This window comes from Wyeomyia smithii, chromosome 2 (genome assembly GCF_029784165.1).
Source record: "Wyeomyia smithii strain HCP4-BCI-WySm-NY-G18 chromosome 2, ASM2978416v1, whole genome shotgun sequence".
In the NCBI taxonomy this organism is placed as follows: domain Eukaryota; kingdom Metazoa; phylum Arthropoda; class Insecta; order Diptera; family Culicidae; genus Wyeomyia; species Wyeomyia smithii.
Genome location: NC_073695.1, coordinates 40,136,826 through 40,162,902, shown reverse-complemented (window position 1 = coordinate 40,162,902; position 26,077 = coordinate 40,136,826). Strand labels below are relative to the sequence as shown.

The window sequence follows — 26,077 nt, the reverse complement described above, 5'->3', positions numbered from 1 at the left end:
TATTTGCTAAATTTCTCAAAAAATACATCAGGTACTTACTTCATATCCAAGGAAGAGTTTCACAAAATACTATTCTCTACATACTTCCTTTAGACATTATCTTTCTATTTTGCTTCCTTAAGAAGTTAGTGACAGCGCCGCCCTAGCGGTGAAATTTTGAACTACATAGCCATTACCTAAAGTTGACCAACGGTTTCACGATCAACTTTCGAGAAAACATCGCTCATCTAGGAGGCAACCCTGAGAAGTTATTAATTTCGCCCTGATTTCAGTCCTTTCCGACCACTGTGCGGCGTTGGTTTGCATTTACCATATCACCACAGTACCGTTTAAACCGGTTCATAAATACTGGTAGACTATTTCAGAAATGCGATTTCGCAGATTTTTAATTTTGATTGACAAATCGGGATGTGAATTGACACATGCAAGGGTCATAATTAGCTAATTACGGTTATGAATAGAACGTATTACATACAATTTCTAGTATCAGACATAACTCATTAAAAGTGGCTGAAATTTTGTTTGTTTTCAATTTGCAGGTCCATCTCACTGGGGCGAACAGTACAACAGTTGTACCGGCAAGCATCAGAGTCCGATCAACATCAATTCACTGGAGGTGAAAAAGGTCAATCTGCCGCCGCTGGTGATGAATGAGTTTGATACTCCCCCGGCGCAAACCAACCTGACTAATAATGGACACACGGGTGAGTGATTTTCTGTACTCCAATCAAATTAAGCTCAAAACCAACAACTTTTATCTCTATTTTAAAATGACTAAAAAGAAATCTTTACATGTTCGATAAAAAAATGCGATTAGTCAAATGAATCGCTATTACTTAATTAACTGTCATGAGTCGGGTTTGTACAAGAATTTTTCCCTCGCTTCTACATAACCTTGCGGTTTTACGATTACACCCAATTATCAGAACATGAATCAGTCAGTGATCAGTGCGACCCAGAAAGCGGCCGGGGTAGAAAGCGTTAGCAAACCGGAAAATTCTTGCTGGCAAAGCACAACAAGCAGTTTGCACACTTCTAACCCGTCAGCCAGAGCGGCTCGCAATCATGTGGGATTCACATGCCCAATTAATCGATTGCCACTCGCTCGCGAATACCATCCGCGACTCCGGCACACGGGATTTGCCTCGCTAAAGTGTGACTTTCAGTCGTTTCGGTCAGAACCAGTTTGCCCCTATACTACACCGTGTGTATCGTAAGCTGGTCGATTTCGTCAGGAGCAAATAACATGACACGTCAAGAGAGCAAGCCAGTAAGCAATTTGTGGATTGAAGTGCTTTCCACAGTTTGCACAACCCATTGCCACCTTTGGAACAGCTTGGTGGCGATCAGCCGGCAGATCTCACTCATGGCTGTGACCCATCTTACGAGGCGTAATAATTGTCACACTGTTCCGAAATTAAGGGAAGCGACGAGTGTCAAGTGGCGTGTAAGTGGATTTGCATCGTGCGTCAGCGGTGGATACTTGAAAGTAAGCCTGTCTGGTCGAGATCAGATGCTCGAACCGTGGCCCTTATCCAGACGATGGGTGGGGTTGAAACCCTCCCTCGCAGACAAGAAAAAAAATCAAAGGTGAAAAGTTTCGGAAATAATTGCAATGTGTATTATTGACTGTTGAAAAAACGGAAAACACTGTCGATTTGCTTCAAATGAGTAAGCAATTCTAATACAAAATTTTGATTGAATTATTCAAGGTTGTTGATGAACTACAATTTAATGTGGAGTTTGCTCAATAATGGGTCCTATGCAGCTAATATTTGAAAGCTTTTAATAGAAAATTATTCTCAGTAGCAATGCTGTCTGAGTTCACCATAGTTTGTTACTTTTCCATCGTATTCTTTTTTCCCTAGCTGTTATTACCGACATTTACCGACATTTTCCTAGCGCAGATGCATACGAGTTAGTCAGGTATGGTAAACAAAAATTTAGCAAAAAACAAAAATTAGCAAAAAACAATAACGATAAAATTAATGGTTTCAATCGTGGGAAACTTGATTGAACCCCTTATTTTATAGTGTACTATGCTTCCTGGATTTTTACCGACAGACTTTCTTTATTTATAGAAAAATCACATGATTCACGGACTTTTTGACAATCTGCAAAAGGGACTCTTTTAAATTATTGAATTAAAATCAGCCCACTGGGCCGACTACATTGAGACCCCATGCAAATAAAACACGAAATTTTGCATAACTCGAGAACTAATCAATAAAATGGAACCAATTTTAAAAAGGGCAAGAAGTGTTATTATGGTGGCTCCAATCTTTGGAATTATGTGGAATTAATTTAATTAATTTAAATAAATTTAGCATTAAAATTATTTAAATTTGGAAAACAAATATGGTTGATTTTGACGTGAAACCAGAATTCATCCACCTAGCGGTGCAGAAGCCTTTGTTATACTAACTGTTACTATATACTTATTATGTCAGTTAACAACAATTCGTATATCAACGTTTGAAGTCCAATTTCAATGATGAATGAAATTAATTTTAAAGATAGTTTTCCAGAGGGCGAACCAAAAACGATCATTGAATCCATGCTTAATGTGGTTTTCACAATTGTTGTGAATTTTATCACTGGAGTAGGATAGGGAAGGGTAATTCATGGCCAAAAACAAATGCAAAAGCATTCTTTGGTTTGATGGCTTCAAGTTTTGATAGTTTACTTCCGAAAAATACCTTTTCATAACTGGTTTCGGTAAGTTTTGCAAATCAATACCACGTTGCACATTAATTCAAAGCAGCATCCAGTTAGGCCGTAAAATTAAAAATTATTGCATACGGAGAATCGCCAAGGAACGTATGTTGAAAACTTCGCTGGTATGTAATTATTTTACTAGCGGTAATCCTAAATTTATTTGTCGAGTCTAGTCTACACTAACACAGTAAGTACTTGAAAGGATCCTGGAAAAATATATTCACCTTTTTTTAAAAAAGATTTCCATAGGGGAAAGTCGGTAAAGGCGGACACTGCGGGTAAGATGGACACTTTCAAAATTTCACAAACTAGAATGTTTTATGGTAATTTGTTGATGCAGATATTTTCTTTATAATATGTCAATACTTTTGAGACGCTCTGTTGAATCACAGCAAGCGAGCTGTCAAATTTGTTAACAAAATAAACATTTTCTTCGTGGACGTGCTATTCGATATAGTTTCTACTCTACAGAAAATAGGAAAAAACTAGTGAAACTTCTGTGTTTCGTGTGTTTCAGACAGCAATTACAATTCATTACGTCTTTAACTTATTAACTGGTGAGAATCCAGCGGTTTTTCGACGTTTCAGTACAGAGCTACGAACGATTGAAAAAATTGCAGCCAGGTCGGGCAAGACGGACACATTAAGGTAGGGAAAGATGGACACACGAGTTTTCTCGCTTGTATTATCGATTGCGTTCTACAGATGCCAACAAAATACTTTCGTAAAAGTAATCGGCAGTCATGGACCACTCAGCAATTGGAACAGGCCATGAAGGCTGTTAAAAGTGGATCACCAGTGAAAACAGCTGCGGAGAGCTATGCAGTTCCACGAACCTAGCTAATTCGCCACCTGGCGGAACCAGTTGTATTATCTCGGTTAGGACCACTTGATTCCGTGTTCAATCCCCAACAAGAAAAGGAGCTGGTACAGCATCTACTGGATTTGGAAAAGAGGTTCTATGGAATCACAATAACCAACGTTCGAAAGCATTTGATTTGGCCGATAAAAACGCATTGAGGCACCCATTCAACAAATCTACCAAGATGTTACGAAGAGCTTTGCTAAGTAACTTTCTAGAACGAAATCCCGAATTGACTTTCCGTAAACCTGAAGCTACCTCTGCTGCCCGAGCAAGGGGCTTCAATAAACCTTCTGTGTATGCATTTTACGATTTACTGGAAGAAACGCTAAAGGATCCTAGGTTTACGCCTGATAGAATTTTAAACGCCGATGAGGCTAGTGTTTGTACTGTTAGTTATTGTTATATACATGAAATTAGTCGGTATACAAATAATGGAAAACGTTTACTTTCAACCCCCCTCAGGTCCCTCCCAAGAAGGTTAAAGTGGCAGCACTAAAAGGCAAAAAACAAGTGGGTGGCATTACATCTGCCGAACGCGGGGAAACAGTCACAGCCGTAATGTGCATGTCAGTGACTGGACAGCACCTCCCACCGTTCTCCATTTTTCCTCGTCTGCGGATGCACGAAACTTTAAAGGTTTTCCTCCCTATCGTTGCACATGACAGTGGCTGACACGTTTCGATTCCTGGTTCCGTTGACCTTCTTGTAAAAGCTCCTCGCATCGTGCCTGGAGAAGCAACCTTCCGCCTCCGCAAGAACACGCTCCCAATGCTGTCGTTTCTTCCGGCGATGGAGTCTCTTTTCAGCGGCTCTAGCATCTCGATATCTACCCACGCTCTGACGAGTCACAGCTGTGGCCAACATGTGACCCCTGGTGCGGTTCTTCTCCTCCGTCACTCGCTGGCACTCAGCGTCAAACCACTCATTGGACGCAGCTGCCGCAGTTGTACCCAACACTTCTCGCGCTGTAGTGCTGATCGAACTGTGGATGTGTCTCCACTGTTCATTCAGGTTTCCTTCAACTCATTCCTTAATCCGTTCATCAACCTTTTGCGAGTACTCTGCAGGCACTCCAGTTGATAGCCGCTGGATGTTCAACTGCATCCTCCTCGTTGCCTTGGATTTCAACACGTTGGACAGCCGGGCGCGGATTTTGGCTACTACGAGATAGTGATCCGAGTCAACGTTCGGTCCTCTGAACGACCTCACGTCTGCAACGTCTGAATAAAGACAGGACAAAACTAGTTAGTTTGTACCAAGTAGTGGATGTTTCTGAAGTCGTGCATCATTCGAATATTCAGTCAAAACTGTGTAAAGAGAGTGTCGTTATGAGAGTGTTGTTATGGATTTTGAAGAATAATTTTAGATAATGCACAAATGTCAGAGGGACATTTTGTTCAATGAATTTTGTAGTTGTAGTAGAGCAATAACGTCAGCGGGTCCTTGTGCAATCCTGGAAGTCACAGAGGAAGATTCAGATACAGCAACTGTTCGCTAACTGGGCGACGAGCACTTCCCAGTTATTGAAATCAGCTCGCTAACTGGGATATCATCTCAACGCCGAGGGGGAATTCGATGGATAACGCTGCTTCGCGACAATTTCATAAAAGGCTTTCGTTCTCAAGTTGATCACCAAATAGGGAAGCCACAACTACAAACTTATCTCTCAAATAAAGCTTTTAAACTTTAGTTTTATAAAGCGAGTACATTTATCAGCTGTATTATTATTTTTGTATTTTAAATATTCTCGATTAGAGACACTTAAATTTTTCAGTTTTCGTTCCCAATCCACATGTTCGTTTTGATATTTGACGCTTGTTGTCTTTTTAACTGGGAATCCTCCCAGTTAGCGAGCGCCCAGTTAAAAAGAAGTCCAGTTAAAGCGTGCCCAGTTAGCGAATAGTTACTGTATATCATCGCTAATTTTTACATTGATAGTCCGCCTCAAAAATTGCTGATTGCTGTATATAGATTACAGGATAAACTCATTGATGGAGCTTGTTGTTTACAAGTCTGTGCCTACACTACACGTTTCATAAAACTAGTGACCGTTTTGGGATGGGTACTCCATGCCGGATATGGAGAAGTTGAACCTCGATGGAGCAAGAGCTCCGTAAAACCAGAGTAAATGGGCTGAGCTCTCAGATTCAGCGATGAAAAAGCGGCAAGTGTCGATTGGGACCTAACCGATTTTGAATGGTGGATGTGGTAGTACTCAGAGCATAGATCCCTGGTCCAGTCGGGCATCCGATGTTTTAGACATACGAGTAGAAATAGGTGGTGCCCGATGGAAGACTCAGCACTCCATTGAGCGATCTGTGTCTACCACTTTGTATGGAACACCATGTTGGGCTTCGCTGCCATGCACTGTTGTTACTGAAGCTTTCAGCTTCAACTCCCTTAGGATGTTAACATGACCCTTTAAGTCACTCTTAAGCATCGTTAGTGCACCAAGCTAACGTGGTAAACAGAACAAGACTTCCATGGCGGCAATCGGCGTTGCGCACAAGGCACTGGTTGCACAAGCCAGTTGCTGAACTTTGTTAAGTTTTGCCTGAGCTGCCGCTCAACTTACCTTAGGCCACTATACGAAGGCTTCGTAGGTTCTACGTGACCAAGCAAAGGTGATATTAAACCAGAGCGCTAAATGCGGTTTTAGCTTCCAGGTCTTGCCGAACAGTATAAGGCTACTAGTTTGCGTATTCCAGTTTAACTTGTTATCCAGCTAAGTCTGACTACATTCAGTAGCGGAAAAATGATTGAATACGTCCTTTGCTTGGTAAAGGGGGGGGTTAATGTTCAACCCTTCTTCTAGGCACCACTTGGAAAACTTAGAGAGCGTTGTAATTCTGGATACTGTCGGAGATGATATTTTCGAGGTCGCGATCCTATTTATGGTACAAAACGCGCAATTAAACTGAAGACAATTGAAACGGAATCTGCTCGCTTGAAGTCATAACGAGACTGATTTACGACGTCTAATGTAAGAATAAGAACCGGATGGTGAAAATCTTATTTAACCAATGGTGCCGGGGCATAGGTTAACCGGACTATTTCTTGTCCGAGAGTCAGTTTCGTATGTCGTTGTGTATACGCAATAAATAGAAGCTCAGTTGAAGAATTGTCGTTTCAGTTGTGCGGTAAATGCTGTAATTTTGAAGTAGTGGCGAAATACCAAAACTTTTCTAGCCTCAAGCTTATCGAGAGGATAGGTTGTAACTGCTGACGTTCATTCGAAATAATTTTTTTGCCATGATTAGATTTTTCAAAGAAATCTTGTAGTTCGACTGACCTCTCTTGCAAAAGCTCGAGCCATCTTTCAGTTGTAACGGAAATAGTGACAGGATTTCGTCTATTCTGCCACTGAGTTTAATAGTTTAAGCAATGTTTTAACTGAATTGATGTAACGATTGGTTTCGGCCTACTGTATTTGAATCAGATTCTCCTTCCGATTCACAGACGGAGCAATTCCAAGCAAAATGTGGCAATTTTAATTTCACAAATCATTTTGGATCCATTCCGATACCAATCATGATATCATTAAAATAATCGAAAAAATGAAACAGGCACACCAGATAACTAAATGAAGTTTCAACAGTTAAAAGTTATTTTTCATCTGATCCTAAAAAGTAACTCTTAACCATTTTTGTTTGTTATTCCAGTGGCAGTTACGATGAGTGCCGATCACACGCCATCCATCGCCGGTGGACCTCTGAAGGGAGAGTATCGGTACTCTCAGCTTCACTTCCACTGGGGTGACAATGACACGGTTGGCAGCGAAGATATGATTGACAATCATATGTAAATATGACAAAAATTACACCCGAAAATCCTATGCTAAACCTGTATTCAACAGCTTTCCCATGGAGCTGCACGTGGTATTTTTCAAGCAGCAGTACAAGAACGCTAAACAGGCTATGAAACACTCGGACGGTCTGACGGTGCTTGCGTTCTTCTACGAGATCTCCCCGGAGGACAATCCGAACTACGAAGAATTTGTCCATCTGCTGGGCAACGTTACTAGTTCGCACAAAACGGCTTTTTTCATAAATCCTCCCTCGCTGAGAGATTTGATAGCGCGCGATTTGCTGCATTACTACACCTACGACGGCTCACTGACGACGCCACCGTGCAGCGAGGTTGTCACGTGGATCGACTTCAAGGAGCCGATTTTGCTGTCCCACGCACAGGTAAGTTTAGCACAGCGCGCGACATGCGTAGCTCGACAGCACGTTGTTAGCATCATAAATTTCTATTCTTAACCAACGACGTGACAAACATCACCGGTATTTACATTCATTCAAATTGTTGAAAATAAAATTTTTCATTCATGACTTTCCCACTCACCCTGACCTGACCACTCGCAACCTGTCACTTAAATTAATCGCAATATTAAATTTCTCTCTGTTTTACGTTTGCTTTTCATGTCCGCACTCTTCCTCTCTTTTACGGGTTAACGTGCGCTAGATTGAGGCATTTCGGGCGCTAGAGGACGACGAAGGACACCCACTGACCCATAATTTCCGTCCGATTCAACCGCTGGGCGATCGCGTGGTAATGTTCAACACGGACGAGATCGTGAAGGACGTTGATCTGGGGGGCGAGGGTGAAATGCCGCCTGACGAAGAGCTGGAGCAGAAGCTAGATGGCAGTGAAAAACATGACGAGTCCCAGAAGTCCCCTCGCGGAGGCAGAAAAGGACACCCGGACAGTGGGACCGGGACCATCGTGGCCAGCTGGACGGTGCTGCTACTGCTGGCGTTGGGAAGCGTTTTAGTTGATTAAAAATAAACAAACTCCTCGCTTCTGTATTGAATTAACTGTAAATAGCTCTAGTAGATAATTTAGAAGTGATGCTAAATGTTGATATTTGATAGTGGTTGAAATCCTCTGAATCGAATTTACTAGGAAGAAAAAACAAAGCCTGATAATGGTGCAGTATTTGAGGACTCTAATTGGATTATAATTATCTCCATAAATGTTATAAGTTCGTTCAAATTATTGCGTATGAAAAGCATTAAATTGTCAGTCTGAGCACGCTGTTGAACCGGATACAGTTAAAAATATGAGCTATGATGGCCAACCAAATATATCGTTATGAAAATAACTATCACATTGAAATCCATATGAGATTTTAATAGGGAACAGCCGGTAATAAATTATTGTAATATCACACAACCCAATCCGTCTAACAAGATGAACAGAGGAGAAGCTGTGTTATTTTTTAATAAGTTTCTTGATCAGTTCTTTTATGTAGTGTAGCATCTCAACCCAATTATTTTAATTTTTTTTTTTTCTAAAAATTCTGATAATTTCGTTGTTACCCCTCTACAAATGTTGGTCTAGATAAACTTTCGAATTAAGAATTGCACACTTCGCATAGTGCATAGTTGCTTAGTTCAGTAAAACTTACACGCCCACAAAAAGCCCCACAATTAAGATGACGCGAAATTCCCCATAGATTAAAATTATTTATTGTCCTGTTCACTCTATTGAACGAAAGAAACAATTCAGTATCGGTTACTAGTATGACTTACCCGTGCTTTTTGTACTACGGTCGAGATATCACTTATATTTCAATTTCATGTCTTCATCTTCTTCTAGGTTTTTGCAAAAACCACGTAGTTGTCTATCTCTGAAACCGATTTTCATTTATTGCTTATTATATGCTTCTTCACCAGGCTTGATAGTTCCACTCAATTTTATTTATTCACATAATGCCGAATGACGATACTAGACGAGTTGCCTTATGTAATCTACATTGCCGCAGTTGTTGATGATAGAATTACATATCACAATCTATTCAAACGACGTACTTACCTTACATTCACTAGAATGTTTTATGCTAGACGCCTAGATGCACTACAATTACTGCGCTTGATTCATTAGTATTATTCCTCAAAATTCACTTGATTTAGACAGCTTTAAAAAAATAATACCAATCGGTATCTCCGAGATCCACTAGGCTGTTGTGGTGCAGACATCAGTTAAACATTTTGATATGATTCTCCGTCCAGTTTGTTTTCCACCTCACCCTAGTAATCAGCATGAGCTCGTGGCTTGATTCAACATCAACGCGGAGATTGTCTTCACATCACCCAGTGCCCGATCGACAGATTCCACCCGCCGCGGTTGATTCTATACAGAAGACGAAATTAATCAATTAGCGAGCAGACGACGTATGACAGCCAGTCAGTTGATCGCAAAACCGTACCGAATAAGCAACAGGCAAAGACTGGAGATGTCACTCCGTCTGGTGGCTGTAATTTGCGGACAATCCGCGCACACTTACCGCAGGTTTGTCAGCATCGAACAGAGCCCTCTCAAATTTCACCGACTTCTGGTGAAAACTATCAAGCTGACCGCTAGCTGTTTTGGCTTTACAATCACCGTATTCATCGTCCTCCCACCAGTCCGTTGTGCTCGATTGAGTACGACTCGATTGATTGCTTTCGACCACTTGGAGGTTGTAATATTTGCAATCTTCGATCAGTCCTGAACCCTCATACTTTTGGTAGTGCAAAACGTGATAAAGCCACTCGAGCGGAACGATCAGCACCTTGCTCTGGAAGGCTAGCGAGAATCGCAGTAGCAGATGCCGGCGAATTTCCGCTAGTTTTAACACAGCGATAGCCGCTTCAAGCGGCGGAAGCTTGCTTATGGATTGCAGAACGCGGTAAAAATTTCCCCGATGATATTCGATGCTCATCCGAAGTTGTGTGCTGAGTGCTTTCCGTAGCTCGCTTGGTAAGCTAATTCCACGGGCTAAGGCTTCAGTGTGGCCAAGATTAAACATCAGGTAAAGTCCTTCCATCTGGGTGCGGCTGGGAGAGCTGTAGTGCTGACCAGGATGTTGCCGGTCTAATTCGTCGTAACAGCGGAGTGCTTTTTTCAAACATTCCTGTAAATGAGTGTAACAAATTTTGGGATCAAACTCGCTGATTGGAGCTTCACATAACCGATAGGCACTGTACGCCAGAAAGCGTACGATCGGTTCCAGCAAGTGTAAGGTTTTTTCGGTACCCAAGTTTTGCATAACCATCTCCTGGCGTACCGCTCGGAGTCGATCGAAGATGAAGTCGTATTTGAAACTGTACGAGCGGCGCTCGTCGTGGAAGATTCTGTGTGGGAAAAAAATCAATCAACTAACTTTTTAACAATACAACAGAAAAAGCTATTCATTTAACTTTTGAGATGAGAAGAGGTGAAGCAACAATTTCTAAGCTTGTATAACTTACTCCGTCAGCAGGTACACCACGGTTCGCTTCAGTGCTTGTACCGAGCGAATATCGGTTGTGTCTGGTCGCTTTACTCCTGCGGCGGATCGCGAAAATTCTTTTACAACTTTGCTTGAGGCATTTCCCGATCCTTTACCCGGGATTCGCAGCTCATAGTAATGCAACAATTTCTCTCTAGTACGGCTGCGATTGAAAGAGCAATCAAAATATGTTTCAAATTATCAGTATTATACCTTGGAATCGTCTATTACAGGTCAATTTCTGACTTAGGGCACATCGATTCACATTTTCCACAAATAAATGTTTCCATAGCTCTTGCTTTCGATTTGAATTGTTGTTTGTTTATGTACGCAGGGACCTGACGTTTATTTTGACGATTTTGACCTTCAGGTTCCATGCTATAAGGACTGTGTGAAAATAGTTCCCAAAAAAAAGTTACTTTCAATATCGTCAGGTATATTCTATTTGATATAACATTCACATACCTCATTGCATTATAACAAATTTTGACCAGAAATTTTTTTTTTGCGTTTTCCAATAACAATTTTATCTGGTATTCTTTCGTACAGTTTTTTGCGCAGAGAGCATAAAGTTACCAATGCGAATCAGTTAAAAAATCTGGAGCATTTTCTTTACAGCTTTACATGTACAACCGTTCTTCTTTGTGCTTCGTAGCCCTCTGGTATCTCAACCTGGAAACAACTGCATGGCGTGAGAAAATTGGCGTTGACGGTGTTGCTGATATTTGTTTGGTTTCTGCGTGCGAAAAAGAAAGAAGGAAATATTTTTGCTTTTGTCATCACTCACATTTTGACAATTACATACGAGAGTTCACGTAGGTGCGAACAGCCTTCGAAATCTCTTTCAACGCGAATAAACCGAATAAATGTCCGCTGATGAAGAAAGAAATTTGACCAATTTTGAGGACAAATATCGTTTATTGTTTAACCAATTATGGACCGGACCCACGCAAAAATGTTCAAACGTTACTATTGTTGTGTCTGACAGTGTATTTGCTTACATTTATTTTCAAGTGCTGCAACAGAACATCGAAAGCGGTTTATTGCAAATAAATGAAAATGTACGCCAAAGAAGTTTTCGCTCAAAAGACCCCGAAAAAGATTGCCGAGACCGTTGGTTGTCATTTGGCCACAGTTTATCGCATCAAAAAGTCTCTATAGACAATTTTACGAGACGTTTCTGAACTCAATTCATGAATGAAATTTTAACAGAAAGCTCTGAACCGCTGACATAATGCACGTAGAAGCAACATCAATATCAGCAGTATCCGTGACACCTGTCAATCAGGGATGCCACATATACAGATAAATCTGTATTTTACAGATTTTTGTGCCGAAGTAATGTTACAGAACCTGTATATACACATTTACAGATTTCCGTCAAAAAGTACAGATTTACAGATTTTTCAAAATTGACATTAATTTTTATGAACACTCCAAGCTTTGATGCATTAAATATTAAGCAAATTGAATATATTTTCAATTCCTCACACATACCTATATGAAAAAATACTTGAAAATGCAAAGTTCTTCATGTTTATGCAATACAGATTTTTTTTTACAGACACTTCTGTTCCAGATACAATTGCACAGATTTTTTCAAAGGAAAATACAGATTTAAATGTGGCAACCTTACTTTCAGTTCGTAAAATGGTCAATAGGGCATATCTCTCGGCAGCGAAAGCCCCAAGTATGATGACAGTTCTACAAGGTATGCTATTCACGTCGATGCATTAGTATTAGTGAACGTTATGAACTTTTTCCAATTTTGTATGAAATTTGAAAGGATTTTGCATTTTAAACTAAACTTATAAAACATACTTTCCTGAAAAGTTATAGAAATAATGTTGAAACATGTTTTATTTGTGGGGAATACATAAACATGCTGCGGTTTAGGTAAAATATGCTGTTTTTCATCAATTTGCCGGTAACCTTTTTGCACTTTTCGTTATTTTCTTGTACTCTAATAGCGCTTCTAAATAGAGTCGCTTATGTTTTATACAGTAACAACAGTCATGAGCTATGATAATGACTAAGATTATGCTCCAACTATTAGAAATATAGCATTTTTATATATTTTATTTCGACATATTGTCGCAATTTTTCACACTAAATCTAAATTAATATCAATTTCTAGTGTGTTTCAACTGGAGATTCATTCTCCAACCAAAAAAATCAGATATAAAACAACATAAAACAAGAAATTTCCAAAAATGTTCTGTATTCCATACAAAACGCGAAATTTTTCATAACGAGATTTGTTTGTGTGCGTGGATAGACAAAAATGTAGCATACCTTGTAGAACTGTCATCATACTTGGGCGAAAGCCTAAGGAAGAGTGGCCAAGTGGCTTCTTTCTCTTCTTCTTTGCTATGGAACATATCCCCGGTTGAACATTATGGGTATTCATGTCGAGCTCGTAAACAAATACCCAGCCGTAAAAATACTCACCTCCATTGACGAGTAATGGAAGATACACAGTTTACGGCTGGGTATTCGTATACGAGCTCGATGTGAAGACCCCTATTATTTTCGTCTGCCTTACGCAAAATCCAGTGCAACCAGAAAAATTTATTTATTTGACATTTTTATTTAACAAAAAACACAACAATGAAAATTGGATTACAAACAGCATATAAAACAAAACAACAAAACTTCGTCCATATTTATATCATCATACTACCACTGCCAAACTTTTTTTTTGTTTTTCTGACTTCTCCGGACTTTTTATAGAGAGCAGAATGAAAAATCACAGGAAGGTTGTATGCAAAGCCACGACCGCAAGGTTGAAGTAGAATACTTTTACAAGAAAGATAACTCGGCTGCTTGCGTGTCAGTCATTTTTTTCTAGTAAATAAACGTTGACCGTTCATTGGCAGTATTGTAATTTCTTTTTGTTTGATATTTTGAATGAAGTTTATTGAATATTTTAAAATTTTGTGCAAATGAGAAGTTGAAGTGCTGCCGAATTGTAATATGCACATTTAATACAACATCATTAAACGGGAACGGAATAAAGGCTACGGTTATGCAGAACGCGAATGACGGCGCGATGCAATTCGCCTTACCGTGGTGAAATGTACAGCTCTTTTGACGTTGGACTAACGTCTATATCGAAGTTAGGCACCTGAAATTGAAAATCTAGTAATTCAACCGGGGAAAACCAGGGAAAAGTGGTCAGGTTTTGAGCGTTTATATATCAGTCATTTCTTTTCAGAATTTCGAGGTTTTGGCATCAACCGATCAGAAATTCTTTTACGGTTGAATTTATGTAACAAAAATAACCTATTGTTCGAGATACACTATTGAAAAATTGATAAATCACATCGATTGTCTAAATCATACCGAGCAACCAATCACCACCTCTCTTCACAAGCACAGTCGACACTAACGGATACAACCGATCTGACTTTGTAAACAGTCTCACAGCTTTCAACCAATAACGAGCTCGCTTTCGGTAGCTGCAACAGGTGTTTCAACACCGCTTTAAAATGCTTCTTTTATCGTTACCGCTGAACAGATTCTAAACACCAATGGCTTGATTGATAGGGGAAATATTGCGCAAGATTGTCATATAATAATTTAAATATGTTTTCGATACTAAACTAGTTAAAAGTTGTGTTAAAAGTCGTGCACATTCAACCAATCACAAGCTCGCTTCTTATTTGCTCGCGGATGGATTTTTGCTTTGGGCTATATAATAGCCTGTGTCGTCTCATAGCAGTCATCAGTTAACAAGTGAAAAGCCACCAGGCCGGTCTTGTATAATCAGCAGCGGTGGCTGATTCCAGCGGCCAAACTGAGCTGCAGCAGAACCAGAGCGGTGGTAACAGGCAGCAGCGGCGGAGGTAGTGGGAAGCTGCATTTCTTCATTCAGTTCGGTTCTCCTTCGATCTGAGTTGGACCCCACCAGCGGTAATCGTTGAGTGAAAACAGCCAGAAACTGCACGAGCCAGCAACGCCACTAGGAAAGCTACCGCCATTTAGTGTGTGTGCAGTGTGCACATATAGCGTATGTGCATCTGTATTGCTATGACATTTGCGATGATAGGGATGGCGCTGTTGCGTGTGTATGGCTAGCTATTGCGTGTGTAAGACACTAGCATGTGTAGCATATTATGGCTATTGCGTGTATATCTTCAGCGTATGTACGGATAGTTATAGCTTGTGTGTGGATAGCTGCTGCGTGTGTAATGATTATTATAGCGTATGTATGGATAGTAATAGCACATGGTGGGATAGCTTATGCATGTGTATAGATAGTTGTATCGGATGTATGGAAAGGAATAGCGTGTGTATGGATAGCTATAGCTACAGCGTGTGTATGAATAGTTTTAACGCGTGTTTAGATAGTTATAGCATGTGTGTGAATAACTATAGCGGGTGTTTATCGAAGATAATTATTGTCATTGAAAATATTAAAACGTTTTAACGAACACAGTTGTGAATTTGATTTTACAGCAGCGATTTTAACTTCTTCAGCCAGGCTTTGAATGATCAACACTTATTTACTAGAAATTTGATTTAGATCAAAACGGGTTCTTTTGAGTATCATAAATTATTGGTAAAAAGAGTTGCAAGTTTTCTCAATGAGCATTCATTAAATTTTCGTTTTTGTTTCTCGGTGCGCGGTTTTTATTTTGTTTCTCGCACACAGAGAAAGAAACAAACTTGTCGCTATCGTGAAAAATAACAAAACAATTAGAAATGCTCTAAATCACAACTGAAGAAGTTAAGATATTTTCCTGTCACTCGCCCAAACCTTGATAACAACTACCGAAAAACGTGTGATTGAGCTCTTGCTATATTGAGTTATTGAACCAAACGTTTTTTTTTTTCAAATACATGAAGTTATATGCTGGGCTGGAACTAACCTAGCATGAGTTTTATCGATTAAATGTCAAACAATTTTCAAATTTAAAATTTCCAATTTCAGATAGTTTCGTAAAGTTTGCTTTTTGCTTAGATAGGAAAATTTTATCAATTCGCTCAATTAAATGATTGTCTTGGTAGTGCAGCAAACAAAGGGTTGATTAGAATATGTAAGAAATGACAGCGATTAAATAAAAGATATCCATTCTTTTAGTATATATTATTATTTATAACGTTTTAACGTCTCAGCATCCAGAAATGCACTGTTAGATAAAATTGCAGCAAATACTAGAGTTGCAATTCTCTCTATTATTTGTTTTAATGGAATATAAGAATACCGTAGTCCAACGTCATGCGGTCGTGTCTTGAATACCACCCTCCTACTTTTTAAGGCGAAGTAGAGCTATACATTTCAACACATTTCGTCTTGCCGAATCGCATCGCGCCGTTATTTGCGTTCTGCATAACCGTAGCCAAACACTAAGCGACGCACGTAACATGTAATAATAGTCAGAGTATGCATGTAGATGAAGATAATTAACTTTGTATTATAGCGCAAAACGAGAAAATATTAACTCTACAAATATTCATTTTTGTTCTTCAGTTTTCTGTTGTTCAATTTAATATCCGATGAAATGTCTGTTTGTTATCTGATGAAGTTCTTATATAGGCCAAATGATGCATTCCCAATTTACTAGGTCCATAACTCTGCCGACCGTGCTTGGGAAAGCGCGGTATAACGACCAATCAGAGGTCGAATTTCGTGTTTTGACAAGGCTTACGGATTTTCAATAGTACAATAGTTCGAATAATAAAATTGCAATTTCATGCATCTGGTAGGAATCTTAGAAGATTTTCTAATCGATTGCTGCAAAAACGAAGGTAATCCATCGAAAACTATCCGATTTATTAGCATTTGAAATTGGACATATTTCTCACTTTTTTCAGTTTTATATTTTCATTTCACATCCCTATGTAGCCGAACTTCCTGAGAGAAGTATTCTACTTCAAAATATTTGGCGAAACACTTAATTCCTGTTGCAAAATCAAGGGGAGAATTGCTTGTTTTCAAGAAAAGCTTGATTTCACGTTACCACGAACAACTAAATAAACAACATAATAATAAAAAGAAATACCTTCACTGCATTTTCGACTATTGCGTGAGATTTTAAAATTTGAAATGTCTTTTTCAGATTTTTCGCATATTTTTAGCCACTGTCGATAAGGTTCTGCATTCTTGGGAAATCGATAAAATTTTACGACCAAACTCTTGGCACTTCATTCAAATTCTTTTTTGCTTTTTTTTGTCGCAACGAAAACAAAATTGTGTCCACAATATTTCACTTTTACTTACTCAATGATTGGGTCGAACACCAGCTGTTTAGCAACACGGCAAGCTGCACCCCTTTTGAATATTGTCACACACGCGTGCTGTCAAAATCAACCAATCACGTTTGGAGCAAAAAACCTGGAGCAAACCGAGGTATCATCTTGGCCACTCTTCTCTTAGGCGAAAGCCAGGAATTGGACGTCCTAGGTTTGCACGTTTGCAAATCGTGATTGAATCGGTCCGTGCTAAGATTACTTGCAGCTCGTTACGTTTTATAAGAAAACTTGCCAAGGATGTCAACATTTCTAAGAAATCCACGAAAAGAATTATCAAAGAAGACTTGCACGCATCTTCCAGAGCTAAAGTGAAACGCCATCTGATCATGGAGCGGATAAAAAAAAAACTACGAATGACTCGGTAAGAAATTGCTTCGTTTGCTGAAAACGGAAAAAGATGATAATCCTGTTCATCGACGAAAAGCTGTTCAGCATTGATACTGTGTCCAACAGTCGCACAGACCGGTCCATTTTACTGAAGAATTTGAGGAAGTTTCTGAGAAAGCAAAGTTTAAGTTCCAAACCAAACATCCGGCTGGTGTAATGATGTTTAGCTTGGTAGCGTCCAACGGCGGAAAAATGCCACCTGTTTATTAATACTGGTGTTTAAATCAATACCGATACACACTATCGGTATTTTGAAGGACGGAGTGCTTCTCTGAGTAAAGGCCAACATCTTTGCGGATCAGTAAGTTTTGTTACTGAAGAATGGGGCGCAATGTCATACGTCAAACTGACTGATGGAAAATTGGAAGTTTTGGCCGAAAGAGCCGTCCCTTGCAGCCCAGTTATTCGTTTGGGACTTGGGCGTATGTTAAAGCAAGAACCTGCAAAACATATTACCCTAGATATATTACTCTAAATTAGGTTGTTTAGCTATATCAGTTTTTTATATTATCTGAAAGATCTGCATTTTCTAAGTAAAACGTAATTTAAAAAAAATCCTATTGCTGTCCTTCGCTTTCTAAATCACGATTCAAAACTGCTCGAAATCGCTACACTGACATCTTACCCATATACCAACTGTCATTGTAGCGATTCAGAGCGTATTTTTATTCTTCATTCAAAAATCGAAGAATAATGATATAAAGTTTTAAAAAATCACGTTTTGCTCAGAAAATTACACTCTTTTAAGTGATGTATAAAAATCGGAAATCCGTGAATAGCCAAACAACCCAATTCTAACATAGCGCGTACATGACGGTCGATGCTGGAGGACATACTTGGTTCCGCTCTTTTGCTCTTTGAATGCTCTTTAGGCTATATTTTGTCAAAAAGGTAGAATTCGAACAAATCATATATGAAGCACTTGTAGTGACACTCTAATTTTACAATTTGTCTGAACATGTTAACATTGCTATAGTTCCATAGTCAAAATTGTTTTATTTTCATAGGTACCAAAAGAGCAGCTCTTCCGGTTTTACAAGCTTGGCCTAAATTTTACGGTGTACCTATGGCAATTTTAATATTACAACCTTTAGACAAATTGTAGATATAGAGTATCTCTACAAATGCCTCATGTATGACTTGTTCGAAATCTGCCTAATGAAAAAATACAGCTTAATGACACAGAACAGATATGCAACTTCGAACAAAGCTCTGCAGCAAATCGGTGCCCAAGCTTTCGCATTCATTTTTTGCTGTTCCATCCTACATTGATTTTACAGTGCATCGTTCGAACAGTTCGCTCCAATAGTTTGAACATGCACCAAAAAACTATTTTTTTTTGCTTTAATGACCAGGCAAAAAGGTGATCTTGAATAGTTGAATCTATCAAAATCAAGTTAAGCCGGAATCGCATTCAAGAGATCATTAAAGTGGAAATTCAGTAACAATTCACAATGAACGTCAATATAACAAATTAAACTAAAAAACTTTCAACCATCCAAACATTGTCAAATTTTCTTGGATCATACACCTCACGACTGTTGAAACTATTTTAACCTGTTAGTTGATTTATTTAAATATTTTCGTTGAACTTGGAAACCGAATTTCTCGATCAACGACAATATTTTTTTCTCGTACCGTTTTTTATACCTAACATTGCTAGAAATGCATATCAGACGCGCTGTACCAGCACTGCTTACGACATTAGGTACAATGTAAAAAAATGATTGTCGTTAGTCAAGATATTCAGTTTTCAACTTGGGCAACAATGAAATTCATTAAAAATATATCTACATAAAAACCGTTGCACGTATGCGGGTGGTACTGTACGTTTATCATGAAAAGGCACCCTCGCTATACCAGTACCGGGGAGAACAAAGGATTCTCTCGATGAAAAAGCGGCAGTCCTTTTGTTGAATGAATGGAATATAAGCGTAATGAAATTTCGAGTGTAAAATGCGTTCTCTCCACCGCTAGATGTCGATGCTTAAAATAAAGAGATTTTGTCTCGTTTCTGGTTCTTCAGTTAAACAGATGCAGTCAAAGAGCAAAAGAGCGAAACCAAGCATGCTGGAGGACTTCGTTCAAAAAGCGTGTTCTAGCTTCCGGCATCGTCTCGAGAATGTCAATGCTAAAAATGGAGGACACATCGAGTAACCCAACAAACAAATTTGTTGAATAACGGCTTACTAAGCTATAGTTCAACTGAAATCCACTGAATTATAGCTTATTAAGCTGTAAATCAACAAAATTGTTTGTTGGGAAGTTCGTTGTATAGGTTGTTGCTCGTTGTTCCGATCCGTTTCTTCTTCTTGAATACTCATAGTAAAGTGTTCTATTTTTACCATGTAACATTACTACGAAATGTGTTCATTTTTAAATACTAATAGTGTCGCTTAGTTTTCAACGTTGAGAAAACGCTTTCCGGTGAATCTAGCGACACTGAGGATTCGAGGAAATGGTGGAGGTTAATATTTTTTGTGTGTATGTGGTCCCCGTGGCTCTGTGGTTAGCGATGTCGGTCGGCTAGCTCTCCCACACGGTTGTGATATCGGGTTCGATTCCCGATCAGGTCGAGGATCTTTTCGAGCTTGAAATTTTCTCGACTCAGCACTGGGGCACGGTGTATCGTTGTACTTATCCTACACATGCAAAATGTGCCAAAAACAATATCGATAACGAATTCTCTCAACTAATTAACGAGTTGATCGAGACCGCATTAGCTCCCAGGCTAGCGTGCGATATTGTTGTTAATATTTTTTGTTGAATAGCATTGAAATCTAACAAAAATACTGATTTTTATCATTTGACCAAGTTCACAGTTTCGTTGGATTCACAGGAAGATGTTTTTTTGACCGTAATAAATTCAAAACAGCACTGTACTATACTATTGAAAATTGTCAAGTCTTGTTGAACCGCAGTTTTCGACCTCTGATGCTTAATGCTCGCTTTTCCTAGCACGGTTGACGGAATAAGGTTTGTTGTTTGGCGCCTCTAGTTGTCTTAACGATAAACTAATGACAGCGTTTTAATCTGAAAGGTTTGTTAACTTTGTGTTGAGAATTTTGTCAGGATTGGTACACGCGTTGAAAAGTTATCCAAGATGAAACGTAAAAGACGAGAAAATAATTTGCACAGCTGCGTTGAAAACCCAACATGGTCAAGGGTAATGATCGCCAAGGCTCTCAAACTACCGAAACCGACTGTGAATACCGTGCTCTAATGTTACCGGAATGCTTTGACGGTGGATCGCACTAAACAAACCAACTGTAGAAGTGGAACATTGGATCGGAAACTAGGAGCGAAGGTCATCAGGGCAGTTCGGAATAATCCTGGGGTCTCCCTCAGTGGTTTGGCGAGATGATTCAATGCAGCACATAGTACAGTTCGTCGAATCTGTATTGACGATGAAACATACGTCAAAATGGATGTTGGACAAATCCCGAGTCGGAAATTTCACCTTTCTAATTGTTAGAAGAATGCTCATGGTAGGTTCAAATTTGTTTACGCGAATAAACTCGCCCGCAAGTTGATCATTTGGCAAGCCATCTGTGGTTGTGGAAAGAAGACAAAAGTTTTAATCTCTGGAGCAACTATGAAAGGACAAATTTACAAGGAGAAGTGTCTTCAGGAAATAGATTTGCGTTCATCCGGTCACACAAAGGCCCAGTGAAGTTTTGACCCGGTCTAGCTAGCTGCCACTACGCCCGGGATGTATGGGAATGGTACAAGCAGATTAATATTGATGTTATCGAAAAAAGGATTAATCCACCAAACTGCCCACAGTTTCGTCCCATCGAAAGATATTGGGCAAAAGTCAAGCGTAAATTGAAGAAGTGTGGCAAATCAATCAGAACATCATGTGATATGGCGAAGGGGTAGGAAAAAGTGGCCGATATGGTTGATGTTGCTGCTGTGCAGAAATTGATGGGAGGTATTCCACGAAAAATTCGAGAATTCATCAGGACAGCAGACAAATAATTTTTCTTGTATTTTTTCCTTGAAGTTAGATAAAAACCCTGCAAAAACATATTCTTACCAATTTTGTACGTTATTTTCTCATGGAGAAATTGGAAATTGTATGCGACCAAATTCTATATGAAACAAACCTTATTAAAGGGTGATTTTTTTTCTATTTGGTTTTTCGTGTATTCAGATTTGACAGTTCACGCGTGAATTCTGACAGCTGTCAAAGTCTAATGTACTCAGTTTGGTTTGCCATTTCACCATGAACAGACTTACGCCTGAACAATGCTTACAAATAATTGAATTTTATTACCAAAATTCGTCCTCTGTGAAAAATGTTTTTCGCGCAAAATTGTGTTCAGTGACGAAGCTCATTTCTGGTTAAATGGGTATGTTAATAAGCAAAATTGTCGCATTTGGATCGAAGAGCAACCAGAGGCAATACAAGAATCGCCAATGCACCCAGAAAAATGCACGGTTTGGTGCGGTTTACACGCTGGAGGCATCATTGGTCCGTACTTCTTCAAAGATGATCAAATTCGCAACGTTACGGTCAATGGCGCTCGCTATCGCGCGATGATTTCTGATTTTTTTTGCCGGAAATGGAAGAGCTGGATCTTGTTGACATGTGGTTTTAGCAAGACGGAGCAACGTGCCACACATCGCGCGAATCAATGGACATATTGCGGAATGAGTTCGGTGAGCAATTCATCTCACGAAATGGACCGGTGAATTGGCCGCCTAGATCATGCGATTTAACACCGCTTGATTATTTTTTTGTGGGGCTACGTTAAGTCTCTCGTCTATGCGGATAAGCCAACAACAATTCCAGCCTTGGAAGACAACATTACACGCGTTATTCGCGAGATACCAGCCGAAATGCTCGAAAAAGTGACCGAAAATTGGACTCTTAGTAATGACCATTTAAAACGTAGCCGTGGCAAACATTTGAACGAAATTATCTTTAAAAAGTGAATGGCATAAACCAATTTATCGGCTCAAATAAAGATTTTATACAGTTTTGTAATTTTTATCAGTTTTTTTTTTAAAGAAACACCAAATTCTTAAATAATCACCCTTTTCAACAGGTTAACCGGGAATACCCTCGTTGGGCTATATAAGAGCCTGCTTTTGCTCAAACAAATCTGTTTACTGCTGGATGGATACTAGGACGGTTCTAACTAATAGCGAATTTCTTTATTCCACGGGGTTAGTGCCAATTTTTGGGTGGAATAAAAAAACGATTTAGATCTACGATCTAAAGCTTTGCGTTGGTGTGCGTGAGACCATGTGCGCTGTAAACATAAGGTGCATCGGGACGTGGTCGCGATCAAGTCGAATTTTGCAATCTAATTTTTTCTTGATTTATGAAGACTACGTACATGAAACTTTGATCAGTTGTTTTCACAACTGTTGCATGCCTGAAGTAGCAATTTAAGTGCTGTTTATTTAATGGAAGCCGAATTTTTTACGTTCAAAATTCAGAAGTAAAAAGAACTCTAACCTCAAAATTGTATAGGAAAAGGCCACAATCCCGTTTCACCATAATGCTGTCAAAATATTTTTTTTCATCCCGCCTTCTTTGTACTCTGGTATTGACAATAAAAATAAGCGTTGTTCACATCGGTTTTGGCTTTGTTTCGCTCTTTTGTTGGCACACAATTTTCCTTTTTGACGTAGGACTACGTCTATCCGCACTATACCGAGATACATTCCGCGAAAACTAAAACCAAGATGTAACGACGGAATGAAAGATTTCAAACGGTTATACTGATGTAACCACATGATGGACCACAATAATCGATATGTCGTTGGATTGATAAAATGATGGACAATTTTGTGATTCTTCAATTTTCATTATCACTTCATTGTTAAACAGTGAAAATTGAATAAAAGTTTCAAGGTCGAATTTTCACCAACAATGTACCAATCATATGCGAGCACTCCTAGCACAGACTTCATGAATAGACACCAACTGCCTGCAGTGATATCCTGTATAGCAGTGGTAAAAAAAATTTGACAGAATCTTCCCGTCCCAATAGGTCAACTAATGTTAGCTTCCATCAGCCTAGACTAAATTGATGTCTTGAGGGTAAAGCTTTTTCTGAAAGTTCGTAACCACCTCCACTACCAGACAGTTTTACGTTCTGCTGTTAACAAATATGTTAATGTTAATAAAACTGATGTCTTGAAGGAGAATATGATGGCACAGGCAACAGTACTGCACCGAGTAATGTATGAACAGAGCGCTGGTTACTCGTCGTCTATCAGTACAGGAAAACTTGATATTCATTTTTGTGCAGTCAAGCTAAGTGAAAACTACATTGCCACTGTTGACGCACAGAAAGGCGTGGAACACAATCGAATTGCCGTTTGAATTGTCTTCTTCTTCTTCTTGTTTCGTATAGCAGCAAATATCAGAATTCAATATGATTTTTCGGATGTCGCAAAATAGGCTGCGCCGCCGGGGACAACAAAATGCGTTGGTTATTTTTGAACTCTACACTCTGCCTTTTTTTAGATTTATTTAAATAACTAAATATAAGGTATTTAAAAGACAATAGAAAACCGAAATGCTCCGTACAGATCTTTGAATATGTAGTTAAACGAGCTGTACTGATGATTATATTTTACTAGCTAAATGAATTTAGTCCAATATGACAATACTAGTAGCATCACGCGGTGGCGTTTTAGAGAAAAACCAAATTCATTTCATCTTGATATTAGAGTTCCGACGTTAGTGTTTGTATTTTTCAATTGAAATTTTTTTGAATTAGCATTTGCAAGAAAATATTACTTTCCATAACCTTACTTGTAATTGAACAACGCTATGCAAACATTAATTGCTGAGGCTAATGTTGTGCATCACTCTAGCCCAGTTTATTTTCAAAGATAACGGACATATAACTTTCAAATATGGTATCTTCGTTGTTCTTTGGTATCTTGAAACTGATCAAATTTTTTTCTGATTGATTCTGTATACTGATAAAATGTTTAAATTGACCTGAATTGAATGTTAACATGTTCATAAAATTCTATGTCAATTTCAAATTATGTCAAATTCAAATTTCTGTGAATATACATTTTCTACTAAAACTGTAATTCGTTATCGATATTTTTTCCACGAGCTTGTAATTACAGGAAAAAAAATTATGTGAAATCTTTGCCGCTCTGTGATTGGTGAGTGAGCCAACTTCAACAAGACAAATAGATATAGAAGGAAGTTTAATTTCTACTAAATCGTACTCAATTAAATATTTTATAGAAGGTTGCCTTTTCGCGCATTAAAGAAAATTCGCTGTATTAGAATGAAAGGTATTCATCAATGGTCCAGAAACCCAATTAAGGGGAAAATCAAGTATCTAACTTTTTTATTTTTGTAGATAGAAAACCTTGTTTTACAATTTTATAGCTCCAATAATTTTAAGTAACTTTGTAAAATAAAGTTTTTTTCTAAAACATTGCTATAGAGCTCTAGACCCAAATTTTCTCCTAAATTTGGTTTCTGGACCATTATGAATGTTAAAGAGAATATTTTTTCTTCTAAGATAGAGTGCTGCAAAGAAATAATCAAAATACAGACCCCGTTCGATTTTGGCAACACCTCAGAATTTTTTCTGTTGCCAAAATCGAACCATGCCAATAATGAACGGTTTTTTCATGACTTTTTGACTTTTTAAATGGGCCAAGACGACCTTAACAGTAGAAATGGCCACCAATGAACTAGTTTTAGTTCCAAGTCGTTTGAGGTGTCGCTTGATGAATTTGGGCTGACGACCTAGATACTTGATATTACCACCGGAACCGAAACACCTTCCTTTTGGAAGATGTTGAGCTTAAATTGGTTAAAATAAATCAAGCAAACTACAAAAGTAAAACGAGCTCAAATCAAACATAGCTTCAAAATAAAATTTCAAATTTATTGTAGTCCTACGTCAACTATACGGTCGTGTCTTGGTTACCACCCTCCTACTATTTTTTCCTTTTTATGAAATTCTGGTGTATTTGGACAATTTTCTGCTCTGCCAAATGGAAGGACCATCAATCATCAACCTCCAGGAATATGATGTGGTTCTGGATGAATTCGGCAGCATCGCATGGCATGGTGAAGGTAGCGTACTGCTCCGTAACAAATCGAGTAAGCATTTTGTTTGTGCTGACCAGACGTACCGTTCTGAACGGGATGGTGCCGTTAAGGGCTATTCCCACTGCTTCCGTTCCGGGACCGGGCCGGGACCGGGCCGTGGCCGTTCCGCATGTCGTCCGGGCTCGTTTGAGATTGCTTGCATGCGTTCTTATGAACGCATTCACACCGACGCGCCGTGCCCAGACCGGGGCAGCGTTGAGTTGCCGTCGTGCTGCCGCAGTGCGAGAGAAAAACTATCGTTGCCGACGATACTTTGTGTTGGCCGGAGAGTGCACGGAAGGCACTCGGGTGGATGCGTGTATGTTGTGGTGACATATTTCGCGCGGAGTGAGCTACGGTATGAAAAAAAGAGAAAGACGTTCTTTCACATACACACATCAACATTTCTCAGCCAGAGCGCAGCGCAGGCACGGTTCAAGCACGGCGCAGTGTGAATGCATGAAAAGTCCCGGACGAGCCCGGTCCCGGAACGGAAGCA

At 39.2% G+C, this 26,077-nt stretch overlaps 2 protein-coding genes across 13 annotated transcripts in view; one reads left to right on the top strand and one right to left on the bottom strand.

The window, feature by feature from the left end:
- Nucleotides 1–8,728, top strand: part of LOC129721462 (carbonic anhydrase 7) — a 55,121-nt gene extending 46,393 nt beyond the window's left edge. For all 8 annotated transcript variants that reach the window (XM_055674035.1, XM_055674034.1, XM_055674033.1 and 5 more), the window contains exons 4-7: nt 540–704; nt 7,246–7,384; nt 7,440–7,773; nt 8,051–8,728. In XM_055674035.1, coding sequence (XP_055530010.1) covers nt 540–704; nt 7,246–7,384; nt 7,440–7,773; nt 8,051–8,368 — 956 coding nt within the window. In that variant the 3' untranslated portion in view covers nt 8,369–8,728. The remainder of the gene's footprint in view (nt 1–539; nt 705–7,245; nt 7,385–7,439; nt 7,774–8,050) is intronic.
- Nucleotides 1–11,420, bottom strand: part of LOC129721459 (opsin, ultraviolet-sensitive) — a 253,856-nt gene extending 242,436 nt beyond the window's left edge. For 2 of the 5 annotated variants that reach the window (XM_055674023.1, XM_055674024.1), the window contains exon 1: nt 9,121–9,865. The gene's annotated coding sequence lies outside the window, so the exon portion shown is untranslated. The other 3 variants (XR_008727394.1, XM_055674019.1, XM_055674021.1) reach the window with 3 other exon arrangements.
- Nucleotides 11,421–26,077: the final 14,657 nt, after the last annotated feature.